This window comes from Passer montanus, unplaced genomic scaffold, assembly GCF_014805655.1.
Source record: "Passer montanus isolate IOZ18808 unplaced genomic scaffold, ASM1480565v1 scaffold50, whole genome shotgun sequence".
Lineage (NCBI taxonomy): Eukaryota > Metazoa > Chordata > Aves > Passeriformes > Passeridae > Passer > Passer montanus.
In genome coordinates this window covers 1,007,703-1,022,241 of record NW_024369930.1, presented here as the reverse complement: position 1 = coordinate 1,022,241, position 14,539 = coordinate 1,007,703, and the positions used below count along the sequence as shown (strand labels likewise).

The 14,539-nt window shown below is 40.9% G+C and overlaps 1 protein-coding gene across 4 annotated transcripts in view; it reads right to left on the bottom strand.

Annotated features, from left to right (window-relative positions):
* Positions 1-1,260: 1,260 nt before the first annotated feature.
* SEMA3D (semaphorin 3D) overlaps positions 1,261-14,539 on the bottom strand; it is a 132,001-nt gene continuing 118,722 nt past the window's right edge. For all 4 annotated transcript variants that reach the window (XM_039723764.1, XM_039723765.1, XM_039723763.1 and 1 more), the window contains exons 17-18: positions 13,913-14,052; positions 1,261-4,278 (exon numbers count right to left, since the gene is read on the bottom strand). In XM_039723764.1, the coding sequence (XP_039579698.1) occupies positions 3,865-4,278; positions 13,913-14,052 (554 nt within the window). In that variant the 3' untranslated portion in view covers positions 1,261-3,864. The remainder of the gene's footprint in view (positions 4,279-13,912; positions 14,053-14,539) is intronic.

Here is a 14,539-nt window from a genome sequence, read left to right as displayed (position 1 = left end):
GGCTGGCCCACTCCTCACTACCCCCTCCTTTCAGGAGTTGTGGAGAGTGATGAGGTCCCATGTGAGTCTCCTCAATACCAAACACTTCCAGCTCCCTCAGTCATTCGCCAGAAGAGGTTCTATAGTAATTTTTGCCCTTTGCTGGACACACACCAGTATTCCTTGTCCTTTTCAAACTGGGGGGAGCAGAAGTGGATGCAGCGCTCGAGCTGTGGCCTCACCAGCGCTAAGTACAGGGGGGAATCTCTTCCCTTGTCCTGCTGGCCACACTATTCCTGACACAGGCCAGGTGCCATTGGCCTCCATGGCCCCCTGGGGACATGCTGGCTCATGGTCAGACACAGAGGACCATCACTCCCAGGTCCTTTTCCATTGGGACATTTTCCAACTCCTCTATCCCGGCCTGTAGCACTGCAGGGTTTTTTTTGTGGCCAAAGTGCAGTGCCTGGCATTTGGCCTTGTTGAACCTCATGACATTTGAAACAAGGCACTAAGGGATCTGTTTAAAAGCTACAGTTATTAATGTGGAGGCAACTTTTTTTTCCACTCTGTACCAAAAATTCACTCAATTTAAATTTTTTATGGCACTCTTGAAAGAGGCGGGGCTCAGTTTCATTTTAACTACGGGCCTGTTGTGGCTCATAGTACAGCTCACAGCAGCCCAGCTGACCCCCAAATCACAGAACTGAAATTCAAGGAGACTTCAAGTTGAGCCTCAAAATTAGACTAAAGATGAAACCCCTTTGAAAAGTGGGGGCTACTCCTCTGTTAAGAGTTTCTGGTCTAGCTCATCTTCTGAACCTCCCTCTGGAACTGCAGTTTGTAGAAATGACCCATGGCTCCTCCTGTTCCTGGGTTTGCATTGCTGAGTCCCGCCTAACAAAACCCTGCCTTACTTCCAGTACTGATTCTCAGTCTATCCCTCTCATTCCTTGGTCCCCAAGGTCCTGTGGATTCCTTGCATGTGTATTACCTGCACTGTATGAGGTGTGCTACCCCTGCCAGCTACAGCATTCATCTTACCCACCGTATCAAACCACAGACTTTTATCTATGTGGGATTATTAAATATGTTCCCTGGGGTGGCATGAACCCAATGCAACACACTGGTTTGGAGGATATTGAATTTATTTCCCATGATGGAAGAGGTCTTATATATCACTTGGGGTTTTATGCTACCACTATACCCCAGACTGATGAGGTCATTTCTTTAAGAAGAATCTCATTGCAAGAACATTTGAAATAAAACAAATGAAAGTAGTTTTTAAGAGCAATAACATTTTAATTCAACCACTGAAATCTAATGTTCCCAGTACTGAGACCTTTACCCCATATTTCTACTGAAGTCAGTTGGGAGGGGTTTCATTTGTAGAATACAAACCCCCAATCATACCCAAACATTAATCAGATGATTTAGTTTTCATGGAGGAGAAGAAGTATGAAAAAAGACCTTGCTTTGCTTTCTTATGAATTAGGCAAACATGTGAGGAGAGTTGTCAATTGAAGTACTTTGTCACCACTGATGAGAAGAATGGATCCTTTGCCAGCGCCTGAAAATGCAGCCCACCTGCTATTCCATAGCCTTGGTGTGGTTCCACTCATTTCCTTAATGCCCAAGCCAGAGAAATGGGACTTTGTGGACTGATAAAAATCTAATAAGGAATAACTAGGCAGATTCTGTATGGTGACAACATAATCTTCCAGCCAAGAATATTAAGTATCCCTGTGCTTTATATGTAGTAGTTTAATACCCCCATACCTTCCCTAAGTACTCTTAATTGGCCTTAAAATCAAGGTACCCAAATTGATGAGCCTCTTGTGAAATGCCTGGTCTACATTATTTTGCAGCAAAAATGCCAAAAAGTTCTCTGCATGTTCTCAAAGTACTGTACAACTGGTTAGTATCTTCAGCATCAGTCTTTTTGCTGATTAAAAGTCCTGTGCTGAGAAATTCCCTCCTCCCCACAGATGTATTTCATAATATTTAGCACTCAGTGCTTTACACTATCAAAGCATTGTAAGCATGCTATCTAATATCTCCTAATTAACTCATACATCTCCTATTAAAAAAGCATCTAAAATTAATGACATATGGTATCGCTGGCTTTTGTACAACACATGCAAACGCAGCTTTCAGGTTTTACAAGAAACGTGGGTAAGCTGAGATTCCTTTCTGAAATCTGACAAACACTTTGCCATATCCGACTTTCAACAGAGAGGAAATAAACAACAATGCAAATTGGACCTTCACAATTTTAGATCTGTGACTGAATGCGCACACAAACACCAGCATGGGCGAGGGCTTCAGAGCCAACAGTTTTGGTCCCTTAATGAGGTGCACATCAATTGCACGCGTTTCCCACAGACTTTGCTCACAAGATCTGTAGAATGCATGAGAAACAAGTAAAGTCTGTCATTTTGGTATCCATCAAAGCTGTCTTCCATGTGAGGAAGTGGCTAATTTGTCATTTCACACTCAAAAAGGCGTGAAAGGCAAAAGGCAGGGAGGTTAGATGGAACAGAGGAGAGGGGGGCTGTGACTCAGCCATGAGAGGAGACAGTAGGCCTGATTTTTGAGCTTGTGTTTGTTGCTGCATATCAGGAATAAAATCAATTGAATAGTACTGATGTAAAACAGACAAGGATGAGGCCAGTATTTTTTGCTTATGTGTAAAAATTTACATTATTAAACCCAAAATATAAACCAAGGAACAAGGAACACTTTACAAATGAAATTATGGTATACAGCAAATTTCTAACTTACAAGTTTTATTTACACATGGACATCTCTTATTTAATTATAATAAAAGTATTAATTCCAACAATACAAATTTTCAACTTAAAATTACATAAGATCTTTGAGAAAGAATCCCAAAGAATACACACATCTGAGGAATGTCAGCTCTATGTCAAGAGCACTGGTCTCAGCCACTACATATTTCCCTCATCGTCTTTCATTTTAGCCTTGTTGTTGTCTTTTAACTTTCTTTTCCTCTGCATAAAACAAAGCCAGCAAAGGGCCAGAGAAACAATCACAGTCAAACCATTAGAGACATAGGAGAGGTGCAGGCAGGAGTCCCATTATTAGTTAATAGGATTTGTGCACATACCTCCCATGGACCATTTAGGAAATTTACTCCCAAGCATCTCAATGGCAATTTCAATTAGAGTCAGCATTTCATTTCAGCAGATGGACTGCAAACTGGTGGCTACTCAAACACTAACGAGTAACACTCGATAATTCCCCTCTCTTAAACTATGATTATGCTTTCTCTTTTTTATGGGCAGAATGAATGCTGTCCCTAAGCCAAAACTTAATTTGATTTTTTGCTGCGCCTCTCTGTGCTAGCAAACCCCACCCGTGTGCCTGTATACAGGCCCAGTGGGTAAATTAGGGGTATTTTTGCAGATCTGTCACACATTTCTACCATGCTTCTTATTCAGAAAGATGCCAAAGAACTGGAAGTACATCTGCCTTCCCCTGAAACACAACCACCTCTGGGGTGGAATGTGGCAGCAAATGTTAATATGGGAACACAAACACTAAACCCTATGTGAAAATTACAAAGGAAGTAAAGAACACAGCTCACGCAGTCTAAGGCTACCCAGAAATTAGCTAAAAGTGTACACTTTGTCTTTTTTAATGAATGCATTTGAAATCATTGCCTGGTTTGTGGCACTCCAATAAGGAACATCTCATTTGGCATTGAATCCCACTGTACATTTTCACACAGATTAATAGTGATGGTAAATTTTGTGATTTCAAGAAGAAGCAGTACTAACTCATAGGCAAGATGCACAAAACCAGAACACAGTATTTTTTTTTTTAATGGAAAATGTCCTTTCTTTAAATAGCATTTACAAACTACGTCGATGGTGGCCTGGCTGGCTCGTGGTGCCTTCGGTTTCGCTTTTTTTTCATCTCCTGCACATGCTTCCACTTGGCACCACCTTTGTTCCGCTGTCGCCGCTTCTCCCGGTGCCACATCTGTTCACAGTACTCATCCAGGCTAAAGCTGGGGCTGCTGACCAGCTGGATGTAGTCCTTGTACCTCAGCCGGGACTCCGTCAGCAAATCCCTCACCCGGCCCTCCTCATCCTCAGTCTTCTGAGTGCTTTCCATCTGTCCATTCTCGATGACGTTCAAATTCAGCTTCACGATGGTGTGGACAAAGGTGTGCTCCTGGGCTTTGCAGAAATAGGCTCCCGCGTCCCTTCTCTGCAAGCTGCGGATCAGCAGCCCATGCTCTGTCTTAATGATCCTTTCATCAGCCTTCAGCTGTGGGGTTGGACAAGAAAAGAACACAGGAGGTGAGTCTCACTGTCAAAATGAGATGTGTGCCGATGCTATGCTGAGGTGGAGACATGGCCTGGCTGGCACATGGCCAGGGTGTCTCATCCCTAGGGTGCAGCTGGGACAGAAACCAGCAGTTCCTCAAGGCCCGAGTCCTGTTCCTAACTGCAACATCTGGATGACGGACACTCAGCATGCAGTAGCAAAAGACACATGCTGTACAGCTGACAGGACAGACAGCAACACTCATCACAGCACTGTGCAGTGAATGAGGCTGCATTCTCCAAGTAAGGGGAGCTATTTTCTGCCACCAATCCCACCATTTTTTTAACTGCTATTTTTGAGGTATCTGTAAAACACCCAAAATTCCAGAGTGCTTGCAGTGCTGAGGTCCTGTTATGATGAATATGAATACTACTACTGATCTTTACAGTGAAATGTTGTGTTTCTGATCTTCTTCAACCAAGTTTTACAAAAGGAAAGTGATCCTGGCTTTGACTCACTGAGATGTGATTAAAAGCAGGCAATAAGGCTGGATGGATACAACAAAGTACAGTTCTTTTATTGCTAAGATCTGTGGAGAATAACTTAAAGAAAAATAAGAATTTAAAAAAAAACCAAAACCCCAAAGAAAAGAATAAGATTGCAAGTGGGAGCTGAAGCCTGACAGCATAGAGGTGTACTTTAATTTACGAATAGGTATATTTCAAAAATACAGGGTCTCACATATTAAAAGTAAGGTCTCCCTTAGACTAGTAACACTGTCAGGTAAGTTATGTATCTGGTAATTTGAAAAATATTTCTAAAACAACCTAAATCAAAAAATAGCTCCCCCTCTCAAAAAAAAAAAAAAAAAAGAAAAAAGAAAAGAAAAAAAAAAGAATAAACCAAACCAAAAAACAGGATGGGGCACTGGGCACCTAAGTATTTTTACATCTGGGAAACACAGAAGGTAAGTGATTTGCCAAAGACCATATAAAGATTAGTAGCAGAGGTGGAAGTAGAAAGCAGAGCCGTAACTCCTGACATCCAACACCAGCATTTCCTTTGAAAACCATGCTGGCTTGTCCCAGGCTATTCCCTCCCAGGCGTGCTGTGTTCTGCTGCCACACAGAGGCTGCAGCACAGCTGGCACCCACAGACCTGGACTGCTGCTGGAGGCAACCTCGGCTCTGCTGGTGGCATCACTGCCAAGGGGGAAAAATTCAGCTCAAGGCTGGGTAGTGGGTTTGAGAAGGAGGGGCCTGGGGACAGAAAGAACCAACACAGAATCTGCAAGTTTCCCAGGGTGCACATCTGACCCTCCAGCAAACTTCAGAGGGTGAAGATCAGGGAGGTATAAAGATGACTAAATTAGATTTATTCACAGTGGGTAAGCTACACACTGTTTCTTTATGTAAAAAGTCTGCCCACGATTCCCTCTGCTACTCCATGGGAAAAAATTTATACATACATATGATTCTCCATCTGTTATGATTCTAACTCACTAGTACTTTATCATAATAGAGTCTCTTGGAGCAAAGAGATGGATGAGATGACCTTACAGCACTTTTAGATTTACCCTTTTCTAAGTTTCTATGACAATGACTTTGAAATCATTAAAAAAGTTTTAGACACCATATTGAGACCACCAGAAAAAAACAATACACATAAATGTAATACAACCAGAGACAGAGATTTTTGTTTCCTACTGCTTCAGCTGTAACAGTCTTCAGTAACATATGCATCAGACAGGTATGTAGGAAAGTCATATGGATGGATGGATACAGGCCTGTGTACTGCCACAGATAGGAGAGCAGCAGACACAAGAAATCAGCTGCTACAAAAGCAGGTCAGATTTTGTAGCTCTGGCTGCCTGTTTCTCTGGCCAAGTATTTTTTGGCTCCTGCCCCCAGTTGTTGGTGTTGGGAGCTTTTAGTTTCACTGTTTGTAAACTGTATATAAGCATGTCTACTCAGTACCCAGAGGGTGAAATGATACAAATTTCAGGAAATTCCTGGAAAATCGATTGCCCTGACAACAGGTGCTACATGAGCACAAGCTACTTCTGATTTACCACACTGAGTTTAAACCAGATAAATTATGGTCAAGCCACATGCACAGAAGATAACAGGGAGACAAACTAGAAAAGGCTGTTCTTCTTTTGCAGAACCCACGGCACAGGGCACTAGTCCTGAACTGGATAGGCTAGTGACACTTCACTCTAAGTAAATGCTCCTTTTTTACAGTAAATCCAGGAGCATAAGATTTACAAAAGAATCCACAAATAAGGAGCTGTAGGCAGAAATATGTCTAGGACAGGTGTTTCCTTGTGGTGCTGTGCTCCACAGAGAGTAGCTTGGAAGTGCTTGGAGGCCTGGCTTTTGCCAGACAACAAGGAAATCCCTTTCTTCTGCTCAGGCTTCATGTCAACATGAAGATCCAAGTTTGTGAAATTGAGGGGAGAAGCCTGGGAAGAAGCAGCTAACTTCCAGACATTTGGGTTTCATAAGGCACTGTGCAAAGACCAAGTTCCCACATTGCCTGAGTGAAAACAGGACTGATGTCTTTGAGCTTGGGGCTTGATGCAATCTCAGCAGTAGCATCTGCCTGCCGGTGGCTCTGCCAGTATTGTAGTCTAGAGCCTCTTGACAGCTGTGCACCTCCCACACTTGGAAGGGCTCCAGCTGGCTGTTTGGGCTGGCTGGGTGCCAGTCCGAAGTGCCCTCTCTAGGGCTCTGCCTCTTTTCAGTGAAAGAAAGGCAGAATAATGGCAGATCTAGACTGAAAAGATCACTGGACCCCCAAGTCCAGCACCCTGTTACTCACAACTATTTGCCAGTTGTGTAACAGCCATCACTTTTTAGTCATAAATGTGTTAATTGATGGAGCTGTCCCCCCCCCTCTGCCGTGGGATACCATGGAGAAAGGTAAAGTCTAAATTGGTTATGTCCCTTAATCCCAGCCCATCATGACTCCTATTTTTAATGAAGCAGTGCTCCTACACAGTGTCCTGTGTTAACCTCGGACACTGATTCAGGGTGACTGTCACCTCCTCCTCTGTGCCTTCATTGTTCATTCCTTTCTTATCCTCTGGCAGGATAAAATTATGGCTCCGATTTCACACATATTGAGCAACACTTCATTACTGCTTTCCCCCCTCACTTCTCTTTTTGGTATCCTGTTTATGTTGTTTTACCCATAGGTTCAGAACTCCTCCTGTCTTTCCTCTCTGCTTTCCTCCCCACAGGGCTCTGGAGTTTCATAAACACCTGGCATTTCATTACTTGGTAGTAGATCTTTAACCTTTCACTTGAATGTTTAATGTGGTCTTTGATTCCTGACCTATAGATGTAAAATGTATTTTATTAAATTCTGAGGAAAGTGAAAAGATTACTTAGATAAAAGAAATTTTGTTTTGTTCAACTGTGGATTCACTGTTTCACCCCCCACCATGTCAAAATCAGTAACTCTTCTAAAATATTTCTAAATAGGATTTAGCAATTCAGAAGTACACAGGCTTAAATTCATAAAAGCTTGCTGACATGTCCTTAATTTTGAGCATACAATAAAACTTTAACATGAAAGACAGCTTCGTTCCATAGGAAACAACTTAAAAATCACAAAAAATGAAGCAATTGATTACCAATCACATTCTTTTCTTAGTGAAGTGGAAGCAGATTTTTGGTGAGATTGTATCAACAAATTGTACTTTCATCCTTCATGATAAGCACATAAGTTTTCCAAAATTTACATTAACTGAATTATGGCACATGTCATAGATTCTGGCAATGTATGACAAAGAGAAAAGAACTCCATGCAAATCTAACACTTGATTTTCACAACCTGAATTTAACAATGAAGAAAAAAAAGTATTGCCAGTAATGATGGCAAATCTTTAAACAATCAGTAAAGATTTGTTAAAAAAAAATTGTTTGTTTGGAAAACAACCAAAGATTTGAAAGTACTGTGGCACCAGGTTAGGTCAATGCTTTTTGTCCTTTGCTAATGATGTGTTTAGATAGCTCCCTCTTTACAAATAATTCACATGTCAGCTCTTTCACAGTTAAAGCACTGCACCTGTCTGGGAGAAGAAAGTGGCTTCAAAGCCTGCCTTTTCTCATTAATCAACTTGTGAAAAAATGTTAGAGGTAAAGCTGGACTAATCATGGGTTAGCTGCAACCCCTGAACAAACTGAGAGAGGGAGAAAAGAAAATGAGGAACATTTGCAGAGAATTCACATTCATCTTTGTTTTTCTATTGTTCTCTTCTTCATCCTCATCATTTGACTGGAAATAAAGATCACTCTAGGGTTTTTCTGACATTATTGTTACACATGACTGTTTCTCTTGTATGGGAAAATAATAATTTAGCTACAACGCAGCTGTACAGTTAATTTTTTTTAACATCTTTTTTTTTATTCACCAACAGCCTCAGGAAAAATGAAGAACCTGTTGCTGCAACAATGGCATTATGGACACGCATGATTCCTCTTAGTTTCAAGGTGAAGTTTACTTCTTGCTCTGAGGCTAAACTTGAAATTCCTCCATTCCTATCACTTCTCCAATATATCCAAATCAAATCAGAAATGTCACTCAGTTCAGAGTTACTTCTTCCCCCATGAAGCTGTCAAAAATATTAGTCTTACTTAAGACACACAAGGTATTAGAAGAAAAAAAAAAGTTATAAAGTAAAACGAAAGAATGAAAGCATGAGAACTATAAGTAGTCCTTAGGCTGCAGAATTCATCTTTTTTTTTCTTTTTCCCAACTCTCTTGACCTTCTTTTTCTCATTGATCTAAAGATTCAAACACTGAATTCACTCCCCTCACAGAAGGTACTACTGGAAATTCAGTCCTTGCTGTGTGTCCTCTGCCTTACTCAGCCACCACCTAACTTTTGCATTTCAGGGCTGGCACTGAATCTGTGGCCTTTACTCTTAAAATTCTGCTAGACCAGGTATTTGTAACAAAGTTGCCATCATGATGCAAAAACCTCCAGATGCAAAAAGATACTAAAACTTATCTCTTGGATAAATTGAAAAAAAATGCCTAAAATGTGGAATGAAACAATATCTCCCTGCTCTGCTGGGGGAGCTAGGTCACAGTGTTGTGCCTTGCAAAATGTCCTGCCCAAAAGTGGGTCCAGCTCTTGTATCTACCAAAATATCAGATGGTCCTTAAGTTTGGTCCATCAGGAAAACACAGCCTGAGCTGTGGGGCAGGAATGTGGAAAGGGTGAGAACTGCTGAAGGAGAAACTGGAATGCCCCAGGCATTTTGGTGGTTTTCACCACCAGGTATAAGCAGAGCAGAAAGAAGAAAGTTAAAAGTGATCTGCACCTATTTTGTCACTTTAGACCATATGGTTTGTTCTGTCCCCTGCTGCTGAGGTGGCAGCTTGGTAGATTGGGAGCCACAGGGGACTGAGAGTGAAATGCAGCCTGAAGCAAAGGGGCTGAAGCTTTTTAGAGCAACAAGGCACCAAAACTAATGCCTTTGCAGAGAGCCACACATTTGCTTTTTGCAGTCCTGACACTTATCATATACATAAAATAACACAGGACTCTTTTTGAGAAATAACTAGTATCTGTTTAAAGCTTCAGAGAGCTCCAGCAGTTTAAGACACTACGAACAGATGACGTCCCCAGAGTTTTTTATGAACTCCAGGCACTGAAACACTCTCCGTCATCCCAGTGACTAACGCTGCACGCACAGGAACAAACATGATCAATTGCGTGAGCAACACTAACCACAAAAGCACTAGATATTTGACTCCTGACCTTAAAACAGCCCTAAACTACAGGGAAATGTACTCCCACTGGCAGCAAAATGACCTGGTGACAGCTTCTGTACCACAGGAGATCCTGTCCCTCCCCACAGGTTGCTCTGCCTGGAAGTCACATTCTGAACCATGACCTTAAGGGTGAAATGTCGGGGACATCCTGCTGGGCCAAATGCTTCCCATCTAGTCTGGATTTTTCCCTTTCCCTTCCCTCAGGAAGCTGCAGTGCATGTCTGGGACAGTGCAAAGCCATCTCTTTGTAAAGCCAAGTTTAAAGACTTGCTAAGACATTACAGCTCCAGCCCTGGAACTAAAAGTCCGTAACCTAAGTTCCAGGTGCGTGGAGTCATTTGCAAAGCATGGTATCGTCATCACAATAAGTTACACTGCTAAGACATGCAGCAAAAGAATGCACAATGTTATTTGAGAAATCTGCTGCAGGAAGGGAGACAGAGAGAGCAGAAAATATAATTGTAATGGGAAAAGTTATGGTAATGCACTAGTTGAGAAAAGATCAAGATATACATTAAATATGACCTCACTGTTTCTGTCACATATGGTATTTTTGTCAAATTGAAGTACTTTGAAAAGAAAGTCAATTACTCTGCTCTTTAGATTTTCTATGAAGGTCTCCAATCAGGTTTTTATACTTATGAACTCATTTTCACTGGTAAGTCATGTTAGAAAACCTGGAAACCTCAATTTCTGGATCTGCAAATTACTGAGGGATTAACATTTTAACCATTTAATCCTTATTCCATCAAATGGGAGGAATGATTATTCAGCATCTCTACAGACTTGGTCAATCATTTAGGGATCCATAACTGAAATTAGGAATTCAACTTCCCGCATTTGAAAACATGGAATTTCTACGTGAATATAGTTATCTTAAAAAATAAGCAAAAAGTTTCCTTTTTTTGTTTCTTCTAAAAATTATGTCTACCAATATAATATAAGCAAACAGAATTTGTTCAGGAGTTCAATTTCTTAGGATCTTCAAACTAAGCTGGGTCAAAATACTATAAATTGTTATTATTAGAATTTTATGGCAAGCTTCAAACAAAACTAATATCTATACACTGTCTTTGAGTAACTTGATCCTCTAATCATCAATGTGTGCATATGCATTTCTATAAGCTATTATTTTCAGACTGAAAAAACCAAACAACCAAGAAAACCCTCCAAAACCACCCCAAGAGCTGAGTTTTACCAAAACTAGATCACAGAGGCACTGCTGTGGATAAAGGCACAATGTGTGGCAAAAAGCTCCTTGCCCACTTTTAACATTCATATTGTAGAAAATCTGTGCATATTTCTCCTTCAAATTTTCTACTAAATTTGCCTCAGAGGTTAATCCAGCCTTTTAGGAAAGATTTACGTTTCTCATGCAAACAGATGTCAGGCTGTTTACACAGAGCAAGCCCAGTAAACATTGCTGTTAATGTGCAAAGATGAATTCTGTGTGCTTGCTGGGGCTTCTAATGCCACCACACATGTGCACACATTCCCTAAATCCCTCCCAACGTGCACATCCTTGGCATGCTGGGCAGTCCTGCTGTACTGGACATCACCAGGCCTGGGAAAGGGACACTTTGATCAGAACAAATAGGAGGGGCCACTGCCACAGCAAACCTCTTAGAAATACAATGTGTATCAAGAAACAATATAGCCTTAATTTAGGCTACGCTGTACATGTTAGTACGCTGTAAGTTTGCTCAGAAGTTGGTTTGACCTGCAGTTTGTTCTATGATCAAACAAGAAAGACAGCTTGAGCTTGGTTCCATGACCTTCAGGGGCCTAGCTGAACCTGTGATTTATGAGAAAATCAACTGATAATATCTTTTTCCTTAAATTGACACAGATAAAGACTCAAAAGCAGCCCTTCCAAAGAGGCTTTTAAGTCTTCAAAGTGTAATCTCTTATGATATAGAAATATTACATTCTTCACAGGAAACTGGCTTCTTTATGCAAAATTTATAGTTCATGGTATAATTGCAATACATTCTTTTTAAAAAGATTGAGTCTTCTCAAAACTTGACTTCTCATTCATAAAAAAAAAAAAACACACAAAAGGAAAGAAAAACAACAAGAAAAAAGCACCCCCTCTCCTCCAAGTCAGAAACCTGTTGATTATCTGCTTAAATTTACTTTACAATTAGTCTTAAATACACAGTAATAATTAAGAAAGTACTTTACTTGTTTCCCTGACCAAATATGTGAGTGCATTTACAAACTGCTGCCTTAGGGAAGGTGAGCACAGAGTCTCCTTTACAGGAGAGTAAAGGTAACTCTATTTCAGTAAAATGAATGACTGTAGGTCTTTAAATGCCAATAACTTCTAACTGGGTGTGCTCTTCAGCCTCCTGTGGCTGAGAGAGTCCTTGGCCATCTCATCAGAACACTTTTTTTTCCACAAACAGATGTAATGGGAATTACAGGTAGTATTTCAAAGTAGTAATATCTTTCTTTTGGTGTTAATGCACCTGTCTAAAAGTTAATTACATTTTTTCCCCCCTGCAGGGGAAAAAAGTTTTGTCAATCCAAAACATGTGTAAGAGAAGGGGAATAAATTAAAAGTACTGGAGTATTACAGTCAATATACAGCCATGTAAGTTGTTGTCTTATCTGGTAGAAAATCAGAAGTATCCCCTAACTCTGGCTTTCTGGGCCAAGACACAACTGGGGTTGCTACTTTGGGGTGACAACCATGAGTCCCATCTCACCCAGAGGTGATTCCCTCACAGACACCTGCTCTGTATCTCCCCAGCCTTTGGAAAGGACCAGCACGCCCTCTGCACTCAGGAACTCTCATAGGATGAATTATCTCTGAGAGTGGAAGACCAGTTGTATGTTTGATAGTTCCTGTCATTTAAACTAATTTTTGTCTTGGATGAACATCTAACAGAAAGGCATATCTAGCACCTGGGACCAGATCCTTTGAAAGGGCAGCTCATTTCCCTTCTCCTTCCCTGTTGCCATGGCTGCCTTCACAGCAGGACTTGGCCTCAGACATGAAATCATTCATGTAAGAGAAAGGCTATGAAAACTCCTGAGGTTTGAAATTCACTCACAAACCCAGTCCAAACCAGTCCCAGTACACATTGACCTTTTAGTCATGTTGGAGAGCCCCTTTGTCACTAGCTCAGAGAGGAATCATCAGGAAATTGTGCAGGGGGTTTGCAGCAACCTGGAGGCTTCTCCAGAGCTTCTCCATCAGTGAGGACCCCAAAGCTCCATCCCAAAGGAATTAAGGGCCATGACAAATCTCACTGCTTTCTACACCAGATGCAAGGAGCAATCCTTAACCTGAATTCTCTAAATGCCATTTAAGCAAAAAATCTCAGACTCCACTAACAAGAAAAAAAGCAAATAAAAAGCCTTTTAACCACAGACCATTCCTCCTCTGGGGAGAGATGGAGAGAAGCAGCAAACCATACATGCAATTCTTAGCTACACTGCTTAACATGGTAAGGGAAAGCAATCAGACACTAAATAGAGCTGGGACTTCATTGAAACACAGGGTTTTGAACATACTTTTACCTACAGAAGCAGATGTGTTAATTATCGGAAAAAACAGCTTTGACTTTTTATCCCTGATCTATATTATCTCCCTTTTTATTTTTTTTTAATAGGATGAGTAGGATAGTCAAAATAAATATCAAAATCTGCTTATGATACAGTGCAAATGGCTTCTCTCTTCCCCACTGCATGCCCCAAATGGTGATAGCAGAATGCTATGTGATACCTAAGGTGAGGCAGGGAAAAGTAAAACATCCACTAGTCCCAGTAACTCCTTCCTCTCAATGCTCAGCTGAATTCTCTATGGAGGAAACCTGCCTTGATGATTATAACTTACCTCTTCTCGATGTTCTTCTCCAGAGCGTTGAACATACCACCTAATAGAGGCTTGCTGGGACTTAGGAGTACATTCCAGAAAAGTGGAATTAAATTCAATGCCAAAAATCACCTTTTCATCAGCAGTTTCATGACTAATGCCTGGAAAGCAAACATGGTACAGGAGATTAACCCTGACCTGCTTTTTAAAGCAATGGGAAAACAGCCTGATTCAGAACAGATGCTATAAGAGTGAGTGAATTATAAAAACGCAAAAGGAAACTTAACTTTTAGCTTAAACTATAACTATGAGGATTTAGAGGCGGCTGCTAACCTTCCTTCAGTGCAACTGGTTTTTAAGGAGGTCAATAAAATCTGTATCATGAGCTTGCTCCATTTCAAACTTGGGGCTTTTACCTGTGAGGAATTTAAAAGCTGACCTGTATTTTTCCTTTAAGTACTATTTAATGCAACTACTAAACCTGAGCTAAACCTGTTAAGTTAGATTGTATGGTCTGGTTTGTTCACCCAAAGGAGTCACAGGGCTAAAGTAAAGTGAAGTTTGCCTCCCTTTGGTGTATGTTGAAATGCTCTGTAGTATGTTTCAGAACAAACACTGAAGGAGCCATGAGAAGATCTGAAATGCTTT